At 43.1% G+C, this 24,827-nt stretch overlaps 1 protein-coding gene across 2 annotated transcripts in view; it reads left to right on the forward strand.

Annotated features, from left to right (window-relative positions):
- Window positions 1–24,827, forward strand: part of MAD1L1 (mitotic arrest deficient 1 like 1) — a 413,753-nt gene that overhangs the window by 381 nt on the left and 388,545 nt on the right. For both annotated transcript variants that reach the window (XM_054180345.1, XM_054180346.1), the window contains exons 2-9: window positions 2,432–2,585; window positions 4,264–4,404; window positions 6,166–6,345; window positions 7,741–7,865; window positions 8,551–8,632; window positions 9,758–9,888; window positions 11,206–11,320; window positions 12,220–12,281. In XM_054180345.1, coding sequence (XP_054036320.1) covers window positions 2,436–2,585; window positions 4,264–4,404; window positions 6,166–6,345; window positions 7,741–7,865; window positions 8,551–8,632; window positions 9,758–9,888; window positions 11,206–11,320; window positions 12,220–12,281 — 986 coding nt within the window. In that variant the 5' untranslated portion in view covers window positions 2,432–2,435. The remainder of the gene's footprint in view (window positions 1–2,431; window positions 2,586–4,263; window positions 4,405–6,165; window positions 6,346–7,740; window positions 7,866–8,550; window positions 8,633–9,757; window positions 9,889–11,205; window positions 11,321–12,219; window positions 12,282–24,827) is intronic.

Below are 24,827 nucleotides of genomic sequence, written 5' to 3' on the forward strand. Positions count from 1 at the left end.
CCCTTGGTGCCCTGCAAGAGAGCCTTTGCCAAAGGGTTTCCTTCGCTGTGGAGGCTGGGACGTACCTGCCTGCTGGCAGTTTATAGGTTAGTTCATAGAATGGTTCAGGTTGGAAGTGACCTGGGTCCTGCCCCCTTACCATGGGCAGAGGCATCTTCCACTAGCCCAGGATGCTCAAGGTCCCATCTAGCCTGGCCTTTCTAGTTTAAATCTGCTCTCTTCAAACTTAAAGCCATTTCCTCTCCTTCTATCACTACAAGCCCTTGTGAAAAAGTCCCCTTCAGGTACTGGAAGGCAGCTATAAGGTCTTCCCGGAGCCTTCTTTTCTCCAGGCTGAACAGCCCCAGCTCACTCAGCCTGTCCCCATAGAGGAGGTGCTCCAGCCCTCTGATCATCTTTGTGGCTGTCCACTGGACCTGTTCCAGCAGCTCCATCTCCCCGTTATGCTGGGGCCACCAGAGGTGGAGGGGGGGCATTCACCAGAGCAGAGTAGAGGGGCTGAATCGCCTCCTACTAGACACACTTCTGCTGGTCACACCTCTTTTAATGCAGCCCACGACACAGTTGCCTTCTGGGCTGCTAGTGCACATGCTGGCTCATGCTGAATTTTTCATCAGCTGACACCCTCAAATCCTTCTCCTTGAGACTGCTCTCAAGCCACTCCTCACCCAGCCTATATTTGCCTGTGATTGCCCTGACCCAGGTGTAGGACCTTGCACCTGGCCTTGTTGAACTTTATGAGGTTGCCTTGTGCCCACCTCTCAAGCCTGTCCAGGTCCCTCTGGATGGCATCCTTTCCCTCCAGCGTGTCAGCCAGACCATGCAGTTTGGCGTCATCCACACGTTTGCTGAGGGTGCCTCAGTCTCACTGTCCCTACCTCTGACAAAGGTGTTAAACAGCACTGGTCCCAGTACCAGTCCCTGAGGGACACCAATTCTCACTGGTATCCATTTGGACATTGAGCTGTTGATTGGCCATCCAGCCTATTCCTTATCCAGCGAGTGGGCTGCCCCTTACGTCCGTACTTTTCCAGTTTGGTGACTGTGGTGTCGCATAGAACAGTATCAAAAGCCCAGGAAGATGACATCAGTTGCTCTTCCCTTTTCCACTGATGCTGTAACTCCATTGTAGAAAGCCAGCAAGTTTGCCAGGCATGATTTGCCCTTGGTGAAGCCATGCTGGTTAACACAGACTCACAGAATGGTGTGGATTGGAAGGGACCTCCAAAGCTCATCTTATCCCCTTTAAGTCCCTAGCCAGATGTAATTCTATCTGGGCTTTTACTTTCCTAACCTGATCGCTGGCTGCTTGGACAACTTCTTTGTAGTCTTCCCGCATGGCCTGTTCTTGTTTCAGTTGCTTACAGACTCTCCTTTCTTGCCCAAATAAGTCCAGGAGCCCTTTGTTCATCCACATCAGCCTCCTGGCACTCTTGCCTGCCTCATTCCTTCTTGGAATGCACTGCACCTGGGCTTGGAGAAGATGGTCCTTGATTATTGACCAGCTTTCTTGGGCTCCTCTTCCCCGCAGAGCTTTATCCCATGGCACTCTGCTGAGCAGATCCCTGAAGAGGATGAAGTCACACAAGCCTGTGTGAATCTTGAGCTTTGCCTTTTCCTGGTCCCAGACTTTCTTCTGTGCTTCTGGGACCTTGTGGAGCATGCAGTCACTAGAGGGACTCAGCTCCTGAACTCTTCCAGGAAACCTTGCTGGCTTTTCTGAGCTCCAGGCTTGATTTGTGTTTGGCCCTTTAGTCATTACCCTTTGAGATACGAAGGAAGAATTGCAAAATGCATCCTAAAAGCTTCTATGTGAGTGAGGAGACAGTTCTACTTAGAGAAGCAATCTGTGGACTTGGGAAGTCTTGTTCCTGCAAGTTAGGTTGCAAAGTGCTTTCTGGAAACCAGAATCAGGTTGTGTGGAAAGCAGAGTTTGCTGCTAATATGGAATTATTTCCTCCCCCTGCCATCAGCCTCCTATGTTTGGAGGCAGAGTAATGAGTTCTGTTTGTTCGTGTTAGGTGCAGTAGATCTTCACCTCCCACAGTGTTAGTTTGTGTCCCAGACTCTGTCTTGATTTGTGTCATTTATGACACCTGTTACTTGTTTGCTTTTGGGATGAGGTTTGCGGGGGCGAGAATTACTTAAGTAAACCCAAACAGTTTCAGGTGGGAAGTTCAGGGAAGCACCTGCTGTCTTTCATCAGTGTCTCATTTCTGACACCTGGAGCTTCAGCCCTGGTTGGGTAGTGTTTTCTGGTTCAAGCCGACCCCAGCCAGTAATCTGTGGGTGGGGTGATGAGTAGACTGGGCTTTGTAGCCTCTATCTTACATTTAGGGTTTCCTCAGAGCAGGGATGTGTCTCTGGCAAAGCAGCCACTCTATCAAAGGTTGCTCTTGAATGTTCTGCTCATTACTTTGTGTATTTCCAGAGCCATGGAGGACTTGCAAGACAACACCACCGTCTTTTCCACCCTGAGATCCCTCAACAACTTTATTTCACAGCGTATGGAGGGGGTGTCTGGGGTGGCTACGCCGAGTTCATCTCAAAGCTCCTTACAGATTCAATACCAGCAGAGAATGCAGGTGAGGTGTCCTCAGCTTAATGTCTCTTCAGTGTGGTTGTAGACTCCTTTTGATTCTTCCAGGGATCAGGATGGATTTAATTAAGATCTGGCCATTCTTTCTAAGATTAGTATTCATGCAGGCTCGAGAATGGAAGCTGGGTTTTGGTCAACACCTGAGAATCTTTACTGTGTTATTTTTTTAAGTGTCAGACATATTTATTTCTGTTTTGTAAAAATTTAAGAGAGGTCTTTTGAATTGCTTCCTTACTTGTTGTATCAGAGTATCAGCTCAGGAAATTAAACTGCAAGTTGTTTTCATATTGCTGAACAAAGGAGCTTTATATGTGTTACTCTTCTAATAAGTCATTTGCTGCCTTTTTTCACAAGCTTCCTTAAAATTTCTTTGCCTGCACACACACAGGAGACTTGCTTTATGTTGTGACTTTGACAGGCTGACCAGTTGTGCCTTCTGGGCTCCTCAGTTTAGGAAGGATGTTGACTTGCTGGAGCATGTCCAGAGAAGAGCAACAAAGTTGGGGAGGGGCTTGGAACACAAGCCCTGTGAGGAGAGACTGAGGGATCTGGGGTTGCTTAGCCTGGAGGAGACTCAGGGGTGACCTTATTGCTCTCTACAACTACCTGAAGGGAGGTTGTAGACAGGCAGGGGTTGGTCTCTTCTCCTAGGCAACCAGCACCAGAGGACACAGTCTCGGGCTGCGCCAGGGGAGGTTTATGCTGGAGGTTAGGAGGAAGTTTTACACAGAGTGATTGCCCATTGGAATGTGCTGCCCGAGGAGGTGTTGTAGTCACCATCACTGGAGGTGTTCAGGAGGAGACTTCATAGGGTGCTTGGTTGCATGGTTTAGTTGGTTGGGTGGTGTTGGATGATAGGTTGGACACGATGATCTTGGAGGTCTCTTCCAACCTGGTCTATTCTATTCTATTCTGTTTGTATCCATGGGGGTGGTTGTGATCTTTTTCCTGTAAGCTGCCTTATAAAGCAGGCTGGATCAGTTTATTAGGCTGGAATAAAGATTCTGTCTTGTAATTTTTTTTAACTTCAGTATCTAAGTATAAAATAAGCTTTGCATTTGGAATGCTGACAGAAAAATAGGCATTTTGTGTCTGTGGCACCTCTCTGGTTACAAAGGTGGTTGGTTAGAGGTGGCTGGCTCTAGAGAGTCTTCATAGGCTGTGTGTTGAATGCCATTGTTTAGATGTCAGGTGTTTAATTAATATCTGTGCTGTAAGGTAATTGGAATGATAAAAAAGGAAGCATTATGATGTAGCAGGTAATAGAAAAACATGCTCAGCAGTTAAATTTCATGGGGAGCATGACCTCTGCTCTTGGGTAGCTGCTGTTACTTTTATGAGCCTTGGGCAGTTCATAATTAGCCTTTTTTTTCCCACAGAGTGAAGTACATTTTGTTAGAGTACCTCCAGAGATTAAGAAATCCTGAATGAAGAACTTGAAATTTACTTATGTCTAAACAACACTGATTTGGTGTGGGTTTGGGAGTGTGTTGGTAAACTCTCTGTTTCCTCCTCTGCACCTGGTGTGAGGAGACAAGTGCAACAAACAGTTTGCTTCTGAATGTAAAGTGACATGCAATGGGTAGTACAAGGTGGGAGATGATGATGATGTTGCAGTTTTGTTAATGGTGTGTGGTGTCTCTCTTCACACATGAACTGGCCAGCTGGAAGAGCAAGCTGGGCAGATCCACTCCAAATCCCAGCTGCTGCAAGTGGAACGGGAGAAGATGCAGATGGAGGTTATCCACAAACGAGCTCGCATTGAGCTAGAGAAGGCAGCTAATACCAATGCCAGGAACTATGAGGTAAGTACAGCAGCTGTGGATGGGTTGGTCTCATATTGGTGAGCTGGAGCATAAGTGGTATGTCTAGACTGATGTTTTACTTTGCTCTTGACCTCTCATGTGCTGTGCTTTGATTTGCAGTGGTGTGTCTTAAAATGTGTCTAGTCAATGTTGGCTTTTTTTTCTTGGATGAAACTAACTAAAAGATGCAGTCCAGAAGCAAACTTAGTGTTCTCCAGCTGCTAATGGGTGCTATCTTCAGAGCAAAACACTAGTGAATCCATACTAAATGCTCCTGCAGTGCATTTACTGCAGATGTGGTGGTGATGTGGTTGTCCAGATCTCAGCCCCAACTGCTTCACTCTACCAACTCCCTTGCAGTGCATTGTGCTACCTTGCTAATGTGCACAAGGGTGTGAACAGCAAAGCCTTGTTTGATTGACAAACTGATGGTCTGATCACTAGACTCTGCCAGTTTAGCACTGAAGTTGTCATGAGTAACAATAACAGAAGGGATTTGTTGCTTGTTTCTCCCAGAAGTGTTTAAGTGTTTTTCTCCCAGATGAATGTAAACTTCTGCTGGCACAATCACAAGCGTTTAGTTTGTGTGCCTGTAATTAATTGGAATGGCAGCAGTGCCAGCCATGTGCTGTCACACAAGAGAGCTTGCTCTGATAAAGCAGTGAGCCTCACTCAGGGACTAACAGCTTTTATTGCTTGCTGGTTTTATGCCCACATAAGTTTGCTTAACTATGTTACTGAAATAAGCAGTAGATCTGTGGGGTTTGTTGTATTGTGAAGGTCTTCCATGCTGCTGATTATTTAAAAAGAAATAATTAAAAAGGAATAAACACCTTTTGTTGTATTTTACAAGGGTGCTGGGCAACAGATTGAATGGGTAGCTGTGAATTAGGGAGCCAGTGACTAAATTCCCTGTTCTTCTGAAGTCAGGTGGTGTGGGATTAAGCTAGGAAGAGTTCAAACTGGAATGTAGCTGAGTCAGTCAGAGAAACCCTTAAAATACTGGTACAAAAAAAAAGGGAGCAGCACTAATCCAGCACTGTGGTAATTACCCAGCTCAGATTCTGTAGTTTTTTGAGTCATGTGGATAAAGGTTTTAAGGCACCTCACATTGCTTTGCATAATCCTTGCTTACTATGTAAATCCATGTCTCGATTTGCTTTGATTAGCAAAGCAATTTACTACACAGTTTTTCAATAAGTGTTATTCAATTTGTGGTAGGAATAAACTGAAATGGTTTATGGAAGGTCATCAGAGTGCAAAAATATTGATTGTGTTCATCAATAATCCTGAGCACTAAGCCCTCATTAAATAGCCTCATGCAATTTCCAGAAGTTGCAGAGGGAAGTTTGTCTCATTAACCCAACTCCTGATATCTGAGTTTCTGAAAGTCAATTTGCTATGCATGGGTCAGCTTTAAATTGGAGCATCAGATGTTTTCATCTTATATCTGCTGGAGGGTGTGCAGTGGAGTCTGTGAAACCAAGTCTGTGCTCTCATAGTCATGTTTCAGCCTAAGAAATTAGGACGATTCTGGCTCTTCATTTTCTAGCTCCATGGTCCTGGGTGTTTCCTTGACACTGGATTGATTCTTTTGCCCTTGCTAATGCAAAGGCTAAAGCTGTGGTCTCAGTAGCAGTGCTTCTTGGGGATGCCTTGATGACCACAGTAATGAGGAATGGAAACAGGAGGAACTAAAAAGCTTCATCTTGGTGCTACTTTCTTCTTATATCTGTTTGCTCTTCTTTTTCCCTTTGCAAGCGAGAAGCTGACCGTAACCAGGAGCTGCTCACACGCATAAAGCAGTATCAGGAAAGGGAAACAGAAGCTGAAAATAAACTGAGAGAACAAATGGAGATGAACAAATCCTACAAGAAGAGCATGGAGACAATGAGTAAGAAGCTGCAAGAGAAGGAGAGCAAATTAGCTGAAGCTAACGAAGTAAGGAGAGAGTAATTTTTTAATCTGTTCCTAGCATCACTTGACTTTGCAGTTCTGGGGAACTGAAAATGCCCTTTCTGATTTAAAAAAAATATTTAATACCTTGGAATCACCATATCCATCATCTGGAAACAACCCTGGTGGTGAGAGTCTTGGCTGTCAAAGGTTAGAACCCAGCCAAGTCCAGACAGAAGTGAGCAGGTCAGAATATGCTGCTGTGTTAATTAGTGATGAGAGGAGATTTATTGGGTAGGTTGTTATGAAGAAAGATTAAAAAAGCACAGGGCATGTACAGGGTTAGGTTTAGAAGTCAGATTACATGATACTGAGTAAGGAAAGGGGAAATGATGGAGGAGATAAGATGGGAAGGTGTTTAGGGAAGCAGGGAGAGCTGTAGAGTGGATGAGACCAAAGTTATGTACAAAATGTGTTTTAAATGCCTCTTTGTTCCACTGCAGAACAAATGCTTGGATAATAACTTCAGTTCTGTTGGATGAAGAGAGCATTCTGTCAACCCTCAGACTTTTCAGATACTGTTACAGTTAACTTCAACTTGTTCATTTGCAACTTACCTGTTTCATTTGTTTTCCTCCATCAATTGTGGATCAGCAACCACTAAGTTCCTTAGCCTTCCTCCTGCCTAGGTGTCACTAGAAATGTATCTATGTGATAAAGCAGGTGATAAATCAGGTGATTCTGTAACAGATTTAGTATGCCAGTGATTAAAACCAGGGGGGTAGTCATGGCACAGGAAAGAAACTAAGCCCACACATGAAATGAGTGCAGCAGTTCTAATTCTCTGTTCCTTCCATATCTTTCAACACCAAGATGAGATCCCTGAGTGCCTCTGTGTAGAACACATCCTACATAAGTGATACTTGGAGGTTTTTCTCCATTACTCTGTCGAAGGGAGCTGAGTAATGGCTATTTGAGACAAACCTCTGAGGTTTTCTTTAGGCTTCAGATATTTAGAAGACAATTTTAAAAACCACTGGCCCCTACTTTTAAGGCAAGCCTGATACTTAATTGTGATTGGTTTAGGCAAACCCAGATATTTTCAGTTTGTTAGGGTTTCTTCTACTTTAGTATATATATACACTTGTGTTTTATCATCATTTAGCTTTGAAGCTTGATATTTTTCATGCCAGTTTGAGGTCACCCACTTACTAGGTAATGGAAATGACAATTTGGGTGACAGATACATGACAATGATTTTCTCTTGCCTTTATTTTTGAGGTGAATTTCAGTCTGAAGGTTTGCCAGAGAGTGGAATTGTTTCTAGATGCAGTGTTTGTACTTTTTAGTTGGATATGATTTCTTGTCTGTCACCATCCATAATGTCCAGCTTGGAGAGTCATAGCCTTGTGTGTTTGTTCTCTCTTTCCATTAATTCAGACAATCACTGTATTAAAAGGGAAAATATCTGAGCTGCAGTGGAATATAATGAATCAAGAGATGCAGATGACAAGCCAAGACTCTCAGAAGCAGGAACTGATGGAACAGCTGGATGTTCAACAGAAGTAAGCAGGGGATGAATGACTGTAGAGAGAAAAAGGCAAACAAAACTTCAGTCTGCTGCAGCTGTCTTCACTCAGAAAACTTTCAACAGTGTTTGATTTCCACTCTTCAAAGGGGTTCTTTGATCTGGATGTGTGGGTTATAACTGTTGTTTGAAACTAGCTCTGAGGTACAAGTTAATTGTTACCTTGAGAAAAAAAAAAGGCAAACTTGAGCTTAAAATCTCAGTGGTGTCTCATGCGCATGGTAGAGAGTTAGCAGAAGGCATGTGGGTGGGAAAGGCTAATCTGAACCTTAGAGCAGAACACAAATATCAAGCCTTAGGTTGTAGTTGAGGGGTAGTTGAAAGGTAGGAGTGTATTTGTTTTTTGCTTACTAGGTTCAACTCTTCAGGTCCAAAGGTGCTGTTTATTTGCTGTGAGGGGATGTTTCTGGGTTTCAGAGTTAAGGTACCTTGAGTTCCACATATTTCTCAAGATGCTCTTTTTTATCAAAATGGGTATTTTTGTCTCTAAATTAGGGGGAGATAGTATGAGTGAGAAAATGTGTGAAAGACCATCTTCTGTAACAGCACTGTATACCTTCTTAGTAGTGTTTGAAAATAGTTGTCAGAGCTAATTCTGCATTTGGCTGTTTCTGGTATGTGATGCCTGGGTGCTAAATAGCTCTTGTGTCTCCATCTAACAGAAAATGGCAAGAGGCCAGTCAGCAAATCCAGACATTGCAAGCAAACCAATCCCTTCTGACAGAATATGAGCAGAAGATTAAGGTAAGAAACTCTGTGGCCTGTGTAAAGCTTCAGTTTTGATTTCTGTCCATGAAAGGACAGAATAGTGCTTTTAAAAAATAATGACTATTGGAGGAAAAAAAAGGTAAGACTGTAATTGAAGAATCTGATTTGGTGGCCAGCAAGAGCTGAAGTTGGCTAAATTCAGTTGGATGGATCAGGCTGCCTACAGTTGGCTCTAACAGGACACTCTTCACCTTTGCTGTATCAATTTCTTGGGAAAAAAATCTACCCATGCTTTCTCTATGGAAAGATGATTTATATCCTTGTGCAATGTTCTGGAGGAATGCTCTGTTTGATCATCTCCTAGAACACAAAATTGCTAAGCAGAAGTTTGCCTCTAGAGCAGTCTCTTTCATATGGAGGAGGATGAACCCAGCAGCTGCAGTTACTTTTCTGTTTCATGGAACAATCTTTCCTCTGGAGCTGGGTTTGGCTCTTTTAGAAAGTACAATTACTTGCAAAGCTTTCAAAGCCACACTGAATTACATGTGAGGTGCTCTAGGTCCTTTCAAATCAATGTGCAGGTTGCTGGGGGAGTCACTGCTGACAGTGGCACCGCCTGTGGTTCCTGGCAGTCAGCCTCACTGCCAGTTCTGCCATTGCAAGAACCTTCCATTGAAAGGAAAGGTCAGGACACAGGATATTAGACTGCAGTACAGCTCTAAATGTCAATTTAATTTTTGAGGTGAAAAAATTTTCCTCTACCATAATGCTGAAGTGCAAGATTGTGTTTCTTTCCATTTCTAATTCTTGCAGGCTATCCCAGTGTCTCTCTCTACACTTTGACTGTTGATGGAGAGATTCATGGGGAGAAAATCACATATTTGGTTTAGTCAATAGAAGAAGATCCTTTTAATGGTTAGCAGAGATCTGGTTTTGTTATGAATTTAGGATGAGCAGGGGTAGAGGAGAGGCCAGCCCAGGTGTTAGAAGGGGAACAAGAGTCATCCCTGCTTCGAGCAAGGAATTGGAGCAGAAGACCTACTGCATCCCCTTCCGACTTCATTCAAGTCATTGATTTGAGTTTGAAAATACGATGGAGGGGTAGCTCCTGTGAGTTCCATGTTAATCATTGCTGTTCTCTTGTCATCCCACGTTTTCCAGGATCTGGAGCAGAAGTTCTCCCAGCAGGAACACGATGCTCTAATTGTCAAGAACATGAAAGCAGAGCTGGCCCGTTTCCCAAAAATGGAGCGGGAATTGCGCCAGCTCAGGGAGGAAAATGCCTACTTCAGGTGAAAGAAGGGTCCAGTTGTTGAGAGGGTCATCTTGTGTTCTTCTCTACCTGCTACAGTTGCATTGTATGCACTTTCAAATCCCTCTGCTGGGCTTCCATGTGGGAAACTTAAGAAGGAGGGAAATGTGGTTCATATAAATACTGCATAGGAGTTGAGCAGTGGTGTGACATGCAACGGTTACTGGATGAGAGGCTTCGTCAAGATCTGGGTGATCTTCCTCAGCACAGCAGGAGCCTCACAGAATGTGCATTGAGCATTCTGGATGGTGATACCTGTTTGTTAGCACAAAATTCAATGTTTAAAGATAGTGGTGAACTCTCCAGAGCTTCAGGAGGGAAATCCCTGCGGAGAAAAGAGACAGCTGAACATTTCTTTAATAACTGCTTTTGCTTAGTTATTGTTACCACTGTTCTAAAAGCCTTTTGTTCCAGAATAGTGTTCTGGAAGCCTTTTGTTTAAATGTCTAAACCACTTTGTTAAAGCCCTTGGTAGAGTAGAATTTCTGGGGTTTTGAAGTAGCAATTAATGTGAAACATTGAATTCCTGTGCCCTGTGAAATAACTTGCCTTAAAGGGTTTTGTTTTTGGTTTGTTTTTCAAGCAAACTTAATTTCCATTTTTTTGAATGCACTTTAAAAACCAGCCAACCAACCCCTAAAAAAAACCCACCCCAACCACCCCAAACTATCCAACCAAACCTCCCTAAAACCCCCAAATACAACAAGCTTAAATCTTTTTCTTATTCTAAGATCAAACTATTTCCCTTGGCTTTGTTCATGTTTCATTATAGTTTTAAATTGTTGATCTTTGGAATCTTTTCTCATGCTGCTTTTTTGTACACAGAAACATGGTATCAACAGATTGAAGGTGATTTTTTAATCCAGTTTCATCACACCCTTGCACTCCTCTATTGAAGTAAAAACCCACCAGTCTCAGTGCTTGGTTATTCATCACAGGGTACTCAAAAACTCAAGTGTCTCTCTCTTGCTGTGCTCCAATCCCGCTTTCAGCCTGACCGAAGATCAGAGCTGGGAGTCTTTTACTCCCCTTCATGCTGGTTCACCAATCAGTAAAAAAGATACAAAACTTCAGCTTGTTTGGATATCATCAGGATGATGCTTGGAGAAGCTAAAACCAAACCAGCTAAATAAAGCTGCCAGGTTATTTTGTAGCAGTGGTTTTGCCATGAAGGTTATGGGGCTGAGTCAGTTGAATGTCATAAATGCCTCGATTCCCCAGTGATTCCATGTGTATCTGGAAGTTTGTGGGAGTGAATGGGGTTGCATGGCTTTTTAATCATCTCTTCCCACTCCAGGGAAATGAAAGAAAACAATGGACTGCTTAAAGAGGAGGTAGAAAGTCTCCAAAGGAAGCTGGAACGCTATGAGAAAGTCCAAGCGCAGCTAGTGGCCGTTGAATTGGAAAATGAGGTGAGGAGCTAGGGACATGTGGTGGGTGAGCAGAACAGGGGTTTTCTGCCTTGCCTGTCCTGTCTTGTAGGCTTTTGCTGTATTGTGTCGGTGGAGATACGATACTTGTTTTAGGTGATGGGTTTGAAGCAGGCATTCCCAAGCTCAGATGTCAGCATGAGAGGATCTATGGCGATGAAGGTGAAAAAGGCAAAAGGATATCTACACTGCAGCTAGAGATTTTGTGTAAAGGACAATCTCACAAGGTGTCTTTTGTGGCCTTGCTGTTTGTCTTCTGCCTTGCTTGGAAATGCTTATTTGGTGGTGAGGTCTGTCCAGACACGGTGCTGCTGAACACCATGAACCTCAATACACACTGGGATTGCTGTCAATGCCAGCAGGGCCAGAGTGTGGTCTCAGGGGAATAAAATTGTCTCATTTCCATATCAAGCTATACAGTGAGTTGTCACGAGAGTGTAAACTTGTTGATCTGCAGAACTCTGCTGGTGCTTGATCAGGTTCAAATAATGCTGCCTGGTATTGACTGGAAGTACAAAGCTATAGGAGAAACTGAAGAGGCAAAATGAGCACTTCAGCTGCTATAGAACTGGTGTTGAGAGTACAGCTTGTTTTCCTCTCCATTGCCAAGAGTCTAGTCTACAGGGGTGTAGCACAGGGATGGTAGCTCACAGGGCTGGCTACTCTCTCATGCTGAAGTGTTAATGTGGGTTCTGTGGTTGTAGAGTTGTGATGACAGGAAAATGTTTGTGAGGACTGGAGAATGACAAACCAAAAGTGCTAGATGAAAAGATAATGAAGTCCACAGGAGGAAAAGGAGAGACTGACTTTGGGGGATTTTGGAAATTTGCTGCTAGAACATTTGTCTGTGCCTTTGACTTTTCCTTTGATCTCTGCTTTAGAAACTTCTGGGGAGATTAAAAAGCTGGGAGAAACTGGACCAGAGCACTGGCTTGAATATCAGGTATGTGCTCACACCTCTGGAGGGAGGAAAAACTTCTAAACAACTTTTCTTTCCTTTTAATCACTTGACCTCTGAAGTGTATTGGTCATGCTCTCTTACTGTCTATGGTGGGTTGAAACCATCACACTGTCTCTTCATGTAGAATCTCTTCCAGTACTTTTTCTATGAGAAGAACCCTAAGATTCACAGTGTAAAAGTATCACTGGGAACTAACAAATGTTTTTCACCAAGTCATCTTGACTGATGTCTCTGAGGCCAGGGTTTAATTTTGAGTTCTTTGAATGCCTTTGATATATCTGCATTCCTGTTTAGTTAGAGATTCTGCTGGTTTAATGAGTGAACTTTAAAGAATTTTAGGACATGTCTAGAGAAGAGAATGTGTGTTACTTGTGGATGTAAACAACATTTCTTTGAAATCTGGGTATCAAAATAAACTGCCAGATCTTGGTGGTGTGACTTTTTCTTCCCTAAAGTAGCTGAAGAAGATTTGTTAATTCAGTTATTTTGTCTAAAGAGAAATAGAATAAACTCCATTTCTTATAGAAGAGGGGGAAAGAACCCCACCTCCCAGTGGTGTTTTGTAACACCAGCCAGTCTCTTTCTGTACTGTCACGTAACCACCTTCTGACACTTGGAGCATTGAAGCAGATTTGGTTTTTTAAAGGTCTCTGGTATGTATAAAGAGTGAGTGGAAGTGGTGCATCTCCTGATTGTTTCCTTCCACTGCAGGAGGTTTTCTGTGTAGTTAATGATGCTTTTGTGTGGCCTGTGTTTTGGCACTGCTTTGTTTTCTGTAAGTATTTACCTAGGTTTTACAGCAGATGGAGAGATGCTTCTATGTAAAGAACTGTCTTGATAGGAGTGTTATAGACTGGATCATCTTTCAGACGGGATCAAGGTCTGAACAGAATAGAATTAACCAGGTTGGAAGAGACCTTTGAGATCATTGAGTCCAACCTATCACCCAACACCATCTAATCAACTAAACCATGGCACCAAGTGCCCCACCCAGTCTCTTCCTAAACACCCCCAGTGATGGTGACTCCACCACCTCCCTGGTCAGCACATTCCAATGGCCAATCACTCTTTCTATGAAGAACTTCTTCCTAACATCCAGCCTAAACCTGCCCTGGTGCAACTTGAGACTCTGTCCTCTTGTTCTGGTGCTGTGCTGGTTGCCTGGGAGAAGAGACCAACCCCCACCTGGCTACAACCTCCCTTCAGGTAGTTGCAGATAGCAATAAGGTCTCCTGAGCCTCCTCTTCTCTAGGCTAAGCAACCCCAGCTCCCTCAGCCTCTCCTCATGGGGCTTGTGCTCCAAACCCCTCCCAAGCTCTGTTGCCCTTCTCTGGAGCTGCCTCACAAACCACAGAACCTTGTTTTATTAGTTGTTTCTTTATTCCTTTCATTCCACATGGCTAGCTCCAGAGCTATCTGCAGGCTGCTGGTGTTTGGAGGTTGGGGTGTTTGGATAAGTGTGTGGCTTGGGCACATTACTGCTTCATGCCGAAGATACCTGTGTTCAGCTTGGGAAAGCCCCCTTCGTTTTCTCAGTGTTTTCTGTTTGATGCAGATAATGGACCCTTTTCTAGAGGCATGAAAGTAGGTAGCATGCTTGAGATTCTCTCCTGCAACTGCAGAGGATACATACATTTAGATGAAGTTAGAATTGTGCTAAATCTGCTATGGCAAGGAATGGACAGAAATTGTATGAATCCTTTTCACAAAGCCTGTTCTGGCAGTGGAGTAAAAGCTTTTTACTTACCTCAAGCTGTTAAAGGTTTAATGATGTAATTTCACACCAGGAGAGAAATGGAACCAAGTGATTCTGCCTGTTGAAGTCTAATAACTCCTTCATTTAAAATCAGAATATTCTCTGTAAAGTGTTAGGTTTCTGATTGGGCCATATTGTTTAGTGCTATTAATGGCATCTTGTCATACAGAAAAGGGAATTGCTCTTGAGAAAAATCATCTTTTGCATGCAATTGTAGCAAGTGGAACTGGATGATTTCCCCTCTCTCTCCCTGTAGGGTGGGGTTTTTTTGGTTGCTCAGTCTTCTTACAGCATGAATGATGATGGTTTTCAGGCAGGGTCATGAAGATGATGAGACATCATTGTCCTAGTTAGGTTCCGGGGATATATTGTTGGTGAAAGTTTGAGAGAAGTTAATTGCCCATCTCATAGTTCGAAGAAAATGAGAACAAGTTTGAATGGTTGTCCCAAAGAGCCAGAGCAGTGTGCTGTTTGCTAATAACGAGATAAGCAAAGAAAAAGGGAATGCATTAGGGTTTCTCATCTTTTCTTATCACGTTCTTCATTGGTACAGAGAATGAAGGGAAGCTCGTACAGCGTGCGGTGTTGGAGGAGAAGATGGTTTTTCATTTCCTCCAGCACTTCCACAGGGCTTGTTCTGTGTCTGCTCTGAATGGTTTCTGTTCACTGATTGCCTGGTCCCAGCAGGCTTTTTGTCAGATTGGCTTATGGTCAGACCTTTGAATGTAATTTTGAGTAATAACACTTGGAAAGGAGGTGCAGCTTTTGGGAGTGCAGTGGTAATCCTGCTGGTTTAGTGCTGGTCCCTTCTCGGTAACAGCAAAAGGGCTGTTTATGATGCTTTACCTTTTTAGGGGGAGAAACAAGTTCATTAACAGTTTACTCAAAGGCTAATCTTTTGTTTGCTAGTTCCAGATCTCCCTTGTAAGCTCCTGGCTTTTCCCCTTACTCTCACAAACTAGGGAACAAAGATGTCTCTAGCTGAGGGGCGTGTTGGTGTGTTTGCGTTGCTGCAGTGCAGGATCCCTCCCAGAAATTTGCCCTTGGAATTACACCTGCCTTATGCAGTGGTGTATAATGTATTTGTAAGCTGTACAGCATTCAGATAATAGAATAATGCCCATCACAGTGATGTATGGTTCATGTTATGCACTGAATCTGGATAATCCTCTTTGTGTTCTCTTATATACCCTTTGAGATCTTGATTGTCTCAGAGCCTGCTTTCTGCTCTTTTTTGTTGTGGATGTAATTTTGTCTTTTAGATCTCCTTTGTGTGTTACTGTTATGCTGCCAGGGATGTTCATACATTTGTCATGTGTTGCTCTGACTTGACATTCCTGCTATAGCATTTGGTTTCAGCTGTAAAAGAGAGCACCCCTAAATTTTGAATGTATTGTCTTTGCAAGTAGAAAGTGTCTTTATTTTGGAGTTTCCTCTCTTTGAGGTGGTTATTTCCGTGTGGCTATTGTAAGATTTTTGTTACTAGGAAGGAGTCATGCTGAGAAAACCAGCAGCTACTACTCTGTCTCCCCAGGATGTGCTGATGCAGTTTGTGTTTCTTCGAGATCCAGCATCTGTGCAATTGAGTTGTTGACCATCTTCGCTGAAGAACCGGGGTAAACATGACAGACAGACGAGTAGCTTAGAGATGCTTTCCGGCTAGTTTTCTTGACTGCTATTAAGCAACACGTATTTTAACAGACAAGTGCTGCTGGAGGGCGATGTGCTAGGGAAGGCGAGCGCTTGATTGGGATGGCAGCGCGCAGAACCCCCACCAGATGGCAACCTTTCTCCTGCTGCGGGTAGAGCTGGGTTGCTGTGCGTCTGCCAGCCGCAGCCTGACAGAAACCCAGCGACTGGCCACCGTGGGGAGGGGTCAGCTACTCTGGGGACGTTCGGTCACTGTTCCTATCGAATCTTTTAGAATCTCTTCAGTGTTACATGCATGCAGTTGTGGTCTCCTTGTCCTTAGGGTAGTACTTGTGCTTAGGGTAGTAACTTGGTATAGAAGTATTTGTGCATGTTTCTCTGATGGCGTAGAGAGTAGAGTGTTTGTCCCACCTTTGTCTGTAAACTTTGTGTTTACACCGCCCATTATGTGTTTTTGTTTTGTTTAATAGGAGTTCTTCAAGGCTTGGTTCTTTCCTCCTCATCCTAAGCCTTAGAATCGCATCCTCTAGACAGCACTGTTATTGTTTTGACTTTCCCTTCTGCAGCACGTAGAAGATACCCAAATAAAAAAAAGAGTGTTCTTGTTCTGTGAGATTTGAATCTAAATAAGGCTTTGTTGTGGTATTTTTTTTCTCTCTTGGGTTTTGTGGTGGTTTGTTGTTTGTTTTTGTTACTTCTGCAGCTGCTTGCCTGTGTTTGGCTGGCATTGCCTTTGTCCTGTAATGAATTAGCCAGGTCATCTTGCTGTCGGTAAAGAGATACACCCTGAAGTACAGTGTGATGCAAAGTGATGTGCCTCAGGTATGTTTTAAAGATGAGGCAGTTAGTAAGTCAGGTACTGAAGATCCTGAGAGCTGTTGATAGCAGCTGACAAACGTTAATGCTGCATTTGTCTTTGTATTTAACCGTCAGTGGCAGAAGATTGCAAGTTTTGAAAGGCTGAAGTTTTGCTGAAAAGCTGAGCAGATTTATGGAGGCTGACAGGCAGACCACAAGCAAGAGCTTTAGAGGATTTTTAGTACAGGGGTTTTTTCTCTTGGAGAGAATAAATAATAGTATGTGATTCATAGATTCATGGAATGCTTTGGGTTGGAAAGGACCTTGAAGGTCATCTAGTTCCAACCATCCTGCCATGGGCAGGGACACCTTCCACTAGACCAGGTTGCTGAAGGCTTCATCCAACCTGTCTGTGTGAAATTCTTACATTTTTACATACTGGTCTTAAAGGTCTTCATACACAGCAGAATTATTTTATGTCACTAATAAATTTTTTTATATTTGAGCAATTGGTGTTTGGAAGATGATCAAATGTATTGAGAGCAACCTATTTAAGTAGATCATCCCTTTTTTGGGACACCATTTGTTGTTACAAATAGTACTGTCAGCTCAGGCTTGATGCCTCTGTGTGGAAGATAAAGCCAAAGGCTTGTCAGAGCCTTTTCCCCTATGTCCATCAGAGGGAAGCATTGGAGATATCAGCTGTCCTTTTGTGAATGGCCATGGAATACCCTATGGGACTGGAAGGTGAAGCTGATGTGTCAGAATAGTGTGCTTGGATTCTTCTGCGTTGCTCAGAAGCTCCTGTCAAGGTCTTTAGACATTCTTGAGTTCATCTAACTGTAGTTACATTGGAAGGCAGGTCCTCAGCCCCCTGACGCTTACAGTGTAAGGCTGACCTGGAGAGACTCTTAGGTTTAATGGAGCATGGGTTTGGATAGTACCTATAGTTTTCCTTCAGTTTGCAAGGGTAAATTTAGTTGGCTTCAGTGATATCATCACATTAAGCTGCTGTAGCTGTTTCACATGCTTGCTGTCCAGGCCTGTGAAGAGAAGTGCAGATTTGACAGGAATTCAGGCCAGTGCCTAAAGACCAATTTTCCCTTCGTGGAGCCTGCCAGCTGCAGACAGCAGACACTGATCTGCTGACCTGTCGCCTAGAGCCAAAGAAGTGAACCTGTTAATGCTGACCTGGTTTTCTTTCTGCAACATCTGTGGGCTGGCTGGCTGACAAATCTTGGGGACTAGCTTCCTGCAACGTCTGAGACCAATTAAGGAGAGGAGATAGCGTGAATGTGTATGCATTTCCTCTCTAAGAAAGGGTTTAATTAAGTGGCAAGCATCTCTGTTTAGTACAGTGGTTAGCGGAGTTGTAATTTGTAATTACACAGGTGCTACGCTGGGTACGGGAAGTCCTTCTGTGCCCATTCTGCTTTGGGAGCTAGGGGGAAGGGAGGAGAGAGGAAGGGAAGAGGGAATCAGATTTCTTGATTCTGCATTTAGTGGTGGATTAGTGTTCTTTTTTTTACAGTGAATAGAAGAGAAGGGAGAATATTGGAGTTCTCTGCTTTCCTTTTTGAATCTTGATTAACTATGCTTAGCTACTCTGCACTCTCTTCCATGCAAGGCATTGAATATCTTTGCAGCAGTGAATGGAGCTCATAATCTTCTCCTTTCTCACAAGGTAGTAATTTACCTTTCTATGAATGTCCCTTATGAATAAGTGGTTACTGGTTTAAAAAAACCCAAAATCTGTTGACAGATATACAAAGCAGTGCATGTTGAATAATCTGAATTGCTCATAAGCTTTTCTGGATACTTAATTAACTGCAACCAATCAAGACAAGACTGGGAGTTACTGTTGCTAGTTCCAGCAATGCCACGATCCCTCCATACTTAAGCAAACATTTGTATTGGAGTGTAGCCTATTGTGGCCCTCTGGTCTTTTGTCACCAAGCAGGAAACTGATCTATTGAAAAGTGCTCTGTGCTGGCTGCTGTCTCTAACTGTACCGCTGAGCTGAACTTAAGTTTTGACATCTGGTGAAATGAGGGAGTGGGTTGGTCAGGGTTGGCTGATGGTGGCCCCCTACTTTAGGGCTAAGCTGCTAACTGGGGAGGAAAATTAGAGTTAACATTGCATGAAACTTCATTTTATCCATCCAAGTTTTATGTAAATTTCAATTTCTGATCTGTAAACATACTGAAAACTGCACGGCTGCTCTTCAGGAGATTCCCAGTGTAAAGCAAGCTGTCTCATCGCAGTGGGAATTCCCAGGGCACCAAAAGGGAGATAAACACTAGGTAGAGGGAAACACTAATTAAAAGCCAAAACCCAGAAACAACAGAAGCCAAACAAAAAATTGCTATACTTGTTAGAGAAACATTTCTAGTTGTGAGGTCTTGGCTTACCTCATGGAAACCTTTGCTGCTGCTGTCTTGTATGGACAACAAAAATGTGCTGCATTGAGGGAGAAGTGCATGAACAGTTCCAAAAGGGATCTTTGCCCTCAGAGGCTGAAGTAGAACAATCAAGGGAAAAGTAATTGTGTGGTTTTGCAGTATGTCTACTAGAGCCACTGCTCTTTACATAGAGAAGTCTTGGGGGAAGCTGTTGCCTATAAAATGTGACATGCAGCATATGCTGGAGTATTGCTGTGAGCTGTTCTGTTCTTCATTATCCTGTTAAAATGGACATTATTCTTCATTTCCTGCAGCATCTTTGGTTTTAGCTTTGCTGGACAGAATGCTTTGCGTGCATGGTGGGGAGAAAGTGTTCCTTTGTCATCTCAAAATCTGAAGCTCCAGTTTGCAGAGTAGTCAGAACACAGCTTTGGGAGACTTCAGGCCATGGTTGGGTGTTGGAAGGGAGTAAGGTATTTAAATGTGATGTTTGGTGATCAGATCTGTGGTTTAGTTAGAGTTTGGTTTTCTCCCATTCTTATGCTGGTGATCCACTTAATGTTAACATGGCAGCCATCTGCACCTCTTCTCTGAAAACACTGTAGGTCTGTTTCTGCCAGTGCTTCACTGAAACGCTGGGCAAAGCATCCTGCCGTATTTTCCTCTCCAATATTAACTTGCTTCAGAAATGATGTACTTATCTTTGATGTTCAAAAATATTAGTGTTCTTTCTCCTTTGCCACCAATGCTTTTATTTCCTTTTGAGTGTATCACAGTAATAAGTCCTGAGGCTGAAGAAAGATAGGAAGAGTGTAAAACATAATGGATGAGCACCTGACATCTAGGCAGACGGAGGCTGTAATGTATAATCAGAGAAGCAAAGTAAAAAGTAAGCAAGCTCACATCAAGAATATGTCTGTCCTTGCTTTGCATTTCAAAGCTCTGGGAACAGTTAAAGCAAGTGTCACTCCAAGATCACAGATCTGGTGTTCTGGACACAGGGAGAACTATTGAACAGTGGCTTAGCATGCCATCCATCTTCTTTGTTGAAGAATAATTTGAGGAACTTCAGTAGTTTGCTTACAGGAGCTGTGTGGAGAATAATGTTGGCAAATTAAAAATGGATGATTCATAGGAGGGGAATAAAAATTTTATTTTGGAAGTGAAGATGCCAGTCCTTTTTTTTAACAGGAAAATATCACTTTAATATCACTTCCTTTTCCATTGCCTCTTTTGATCAGAGTTTAGAGCATTGTCTTAGCTTGAATATAGGGTGCAGTTCCCAAGCCAATAAACTTAAGGCTCCTTTTCCACTAGAAACAGGAGTATTTTTAGCCATGTGTGCTGATGTTGTCTTCTGTGTAGCAGGTGATCAGTTTGCCACCAGGACTCTCTGGTCAGACACTTCATTTTGTGTTGCTGCCCTGTGTCTTGCAAAGTAGTGTTTGAGATGCTGTTGAAAAACAGTTGGGTAAAAGGAGCTTGCTTTCTTCCGTCATGTAGCGACCCATGTTATGTGCAAATGGCTTGAACTTCAGTGCTCACTCTGCTGTGAAGGAGAAGCTTTTAAAAGTACAGAGACTTTATAAAGAGCCACTTTCCTAAGACAGTCCTGTTTGCCTTAAAGTGAAATTATCATTTAAATAGCAGAGACTAATCTGCTGCTGTCAGAGAGCTCCTGCTTGATTTTTATTCAGCCTCTCATTTGGTCATTGCCACCAAACCCAATAACAGCTATAATCTACAGCTCATCATTGCCACCAAACCAAGTAACAGCTATAATCTCTAGCTCATTCTTAATTTTGCCTTTCCACTTGCATGTTAGCATCTTCCAGTATCTTTTAAACTTTCTGCTGGGGCTGTTGGCATGCTCTGCCTTCTCCCTTAGATGTGCGGTGTACTGTAGCTCATTTATCCCCAAAGTTTTGTTTTTGTAGGGAAGCTTAAACAGAACAGTAAAAAAGGATCCTGTACATGCTTATTGAGGGTGATTCTCAAAAGGCACAGCCTTTTCTAAATGGAAGCAAAACAAAACACTTCAGTAAGTTTTCCAGCTCCTGTATTGTGCTTCTCCCTTGTCCTGTTGAGCATGGCATTTACCTGCAGGGCAAGGAGTCTGCCTTCTTCATTGGATCAAGTAGTACCAAGATGGATTGTGCCAGACCAATGGAACAGCTGTCCTTGTCTAGAAAATTGATTAGCTTATCAAATAGAACACAGTAGATCTTATTTATTTGAACTTCACTGAAACTTTTGATCCAGAGAGCCCTTGAGAACATATAAACCATGAGGGAGAAGATGGAAATTAATAGAAGAATTGTGGGGTGTATGAGAAATTGTTTAAGCAAGGATGGATTCAGAGTTGTTGAAAATGCAAGGATAAGTAGAATTCCTTCAAGATTAGCCTTAGGATCTGCTTCATTTAGTATTTCTATTAATGGTTTTGGTGCAAAAATTTGGTGTGTGCTGATAAGACTTGACTAATGATGCCAAGTTCAGAGAATTCATAAATACACAAAAGCTGGATATGCAGAACTGAGTGACCCTGAGGATTAGAGTGAAGAAGTGGGACAAAATTCAGTGGAACAAAGCACAAGGCTCCACAGAATTGGGAGCTGGATGCAAACTTCTTGAAAGGGCTAGAAGGGGCTGTATGCTTGTGCACAACAGGATGGCTGTTAGTTCTTACACATGGGATACACCAGGAGAATAACTTCCTGGGGCTGAAAGTGTTCCAGTGCCACTGTAAACTGCTTGGGAGATGCTTCTCAGTTCCAGTCACCCACTGTGGAGGCAGATGGTGGGAACTAAATGCAAAAAAGGGTTGCTGGTTAGAGTCTGAGTGCCCCCTGATCTAGTGGTGAATGGAAGGATTGGCCTTCTCTAGCAAAGGCTGGTGGGAGATGTAATTGTTGCCAAGAAATACATGTGTGGAAGGAGGAAGGGGAATCAATAGCAGTGAGAGAAGGAACCATGTCTACTCAAGGCTAGCATTGGCATTTAAATCAAATCGCTGTAACCCTGCTGTGAATGCAGCTAGGGGGAGGGTCTCAGTTTTGGAAAGACTTAAGTTCTGAATACAGCTTCCAGTGGAGTTAAAAGTAAACAAATTACTGCTTTTGAGCTGAAGCTTCACAAGGTTATGGGAGATATAACTGGAGTTCATAATAGCAAAAGACTAGACAGGATCTAAACTAAAAGATCCTTTTCAGTCACACTTTTATACGATTACAATATGTGCCCATCTGTAAGCAAGGGAATGGACTCAGGAACAGGAAGAGTGGAGCAGTGTATTTCAGTTTGGAGCTGCTGACATTGTTTAACACAAAGGTTCTGAAAATGGCAGGAGGGACAGAGCAGGGTGGGTTGGTGAATAGAAGCAGACCATGTCCATCTTCCTGCCTGCAGAGACCAACAACTCTGGACAAGGACCTACAAAGTGAGAAAAACTGACCTTTCCTCACGTTGAGCAATAAGCAGTTTGCTCAGAAATAGGCTGAACTGTTAAGAGGAGCTTATCTGCCAGTTTAGATAAGACCAAAATATGATTTGTATCAGCTGAGAAGCTTTTCTGAGCCTATTTGGTGCAGGTTATCTTGATGGCATTTTGAAAATGATTCACTCCTGGTTAGTGCTGAGCCTCATTGATGCCTTGAGCATGAATTCATCCTTCAGATGGTGCCTAAGAAGTGCTCCTTTATCTTTGGTTTGTCATCAGTGCAGGGGGTTCTGTACAGGATCAGCCAGGAAAGGGCTAAATTTTCAGGTTTAATTGTGCTTAATAGGGTGTCTGGGGTAGCAACATCAAGATGGGGTGGGGAAGAATGGAAATGAATGAACATTAAACAGTATCAGCTTTTTAGTATCTTTAAAATGCCCCTAGTTGTGACAAGCCAGCTTAAATGCCTTGTGAAATCATTATGTAAGCCACGTCCTTAAGCTTCAGACTTTCCTCCCTTGGGGACCTCTTTGCCAGCGAATGTTTTTGACCGAAGCATGTCTTTACCTGAGCTGTGTTCTCTTTTCTCACAAGCTGTTATTAAAGGCAACATGCTTGTAAATATATCTTGTGCATGCATTGTTTGGAGGGGGAAGGGGGGAAGGGAAATTAATGTAGCTTGTAGTAGCAAAAGCACTGCATAATATTTTCCTCAACATTTCTTAAAGGGCACAGTGAACTTGAAATGTTAGTGCGTTAAAAGATTAATGTGATGAGGGCCTCGAGGTTCTCCTGAAGTAGCTGTGGTTATGTAAGTGTTGTTTGTTATTTTTAAAGGGACTTACAGCACAGAATTGCCATGTTGGGTTGGATTATTTACTAATCCATCTCCAGGCTCTGTGTTGGAGACAAAGGTATCCTGGTCTAGAGAGGAAAATCCAGAGTAATGTGCAAGAGGTGAAGCAGACTTTTAAAAGGGAGGTTTGTTAACTCTCATCAGGATGGATTTTACCGAAGCATGAAGAATTTTATTTGGTGTCCCCCAACACTTTTAAAAGTAAAAACCCTTGCAGGTTGGAGGTTATGTGCCTGGCATAAATAGAAGAAGGTTTGCTTTGCTGTTCTTTTAGCCATGATCTGTCTTACTTGAAACAATATGCAGTAGTGAAGTATTGAGAAGTGAGCTGCTTAAATTGCTGCTGTTTATATCAAGGATGCCTCTTTCTCTTGCAGTTCTGTTTGAGACAAACTGAAGAGTATCTTTTTTTTGTCTTACCCTTATTGTGTGACTGCTCCTTCCTCTGTGTACTGTGCTGTTAAGTGGTAGGCAGGTTGGTTTGCTGTGTGTCTGTTCTTCCTGAACTGAAGAGGAAGAACTCTCAAAGACCAGACTGGAGTGAGCTGCCTGAATGACAGCAGACACAGCACACTTCAAGAGAATGTGACCTGTGATAATTGGAAAGATTCCCAGTTTGAAAGCCCACAGTCTTGGGGAATGACTGGGTCCCTGTGTTTAGTGAATATGTGGAGTCAGTGACAGCTGAAATAAGAGCCCAGGGCTCCTGTTTTCAAATGGAATTTTCTGTAGGGTTAGAGCAGCTTGCAGAGCATGGAACCAGGCCTTTTCAGCAAAAAGAAGATAAAACAAGCCCAAGTATTCTGTGTAGCCAAGGCAGTTGTGGAGGTGTGGGCAGTCATCTTTCCCTCCTTGACAGCAGTGTGAAATGCAGAGGGTGCATTGGCAAAGGGTTTAGGGTTTTTTTTTTGGGGGGTGTTTTGGTTTTGTCCCCTCCAAACTTTCTTTTTTTGCCTGGTGGCTGCTGATGCATGGCAATGTGTTCTGCATGTATTTTGATCATCACCTGGCAGTGAAATGTTTCTTCTACTGAAGCCATGCCTGTTGCAGAATGGCATTCTTGTCAGAGGTTGGCACAGTTTGGAATTGCGTGTTAGAAACCCCTGCACAGGGAAGCAGCTCTCAGCTTTTTACTGCTTGTTATAAATGGAAATGGGCTCCGTCAGGAAGCCTAACCCTCCAATGTCAGTACAGTTTTGGCTGCTTCTTCACATCTCAAGTATCTATTTTCTCCTTTTCTAGTACCCCTTTGACTCAATCCTTATTCTCTTTCTCCCTGTTGTTAACTTCACTGACAAGAGATTTGGGAGTAACTCCTGTGCCTCTGTGGGGAGGAATGAGTAACTGTTGCAAGAACCGTTTTGGAGCACAAGTTGTTCTTGCTGGAACTGCTTTTGAATTCTCTTTGCTAGTTCAAACTCTCTTCCAGACTCAGTCTGATATGAATGGCTTAGTGAAAGAAGATGAACTTTTTGGGCAGGAAGAAAGCTCTATGAGGAGAAGCTGAAGGAGCTGGGGTTGCTTAGCCTGGAGAAGAGGAGGTTGTAGCCAGGTGGGGTTGGTCTCTTCTCCCAGGCAACCAGCACCAGAACAAGAGGACACAGTCTCAAGTTGCACCAGGGCAGGT

The sequence above is a fragment of the Dryobates pubescens genome, chromosome 4 (genome assembly GCF_014839835.1).
Source record: "Dryobates pubescens isolate bDryPub1 chromosome 4, bDryPub1.pri, whole genome shotgun sequence".
Taxonomy (NCBI): domain Eukaryota; kingdom Metazoa; phylum Chordata; class Aves; order Piciformes; family Picidae; genus Dryobates; species Dryobates pubescens.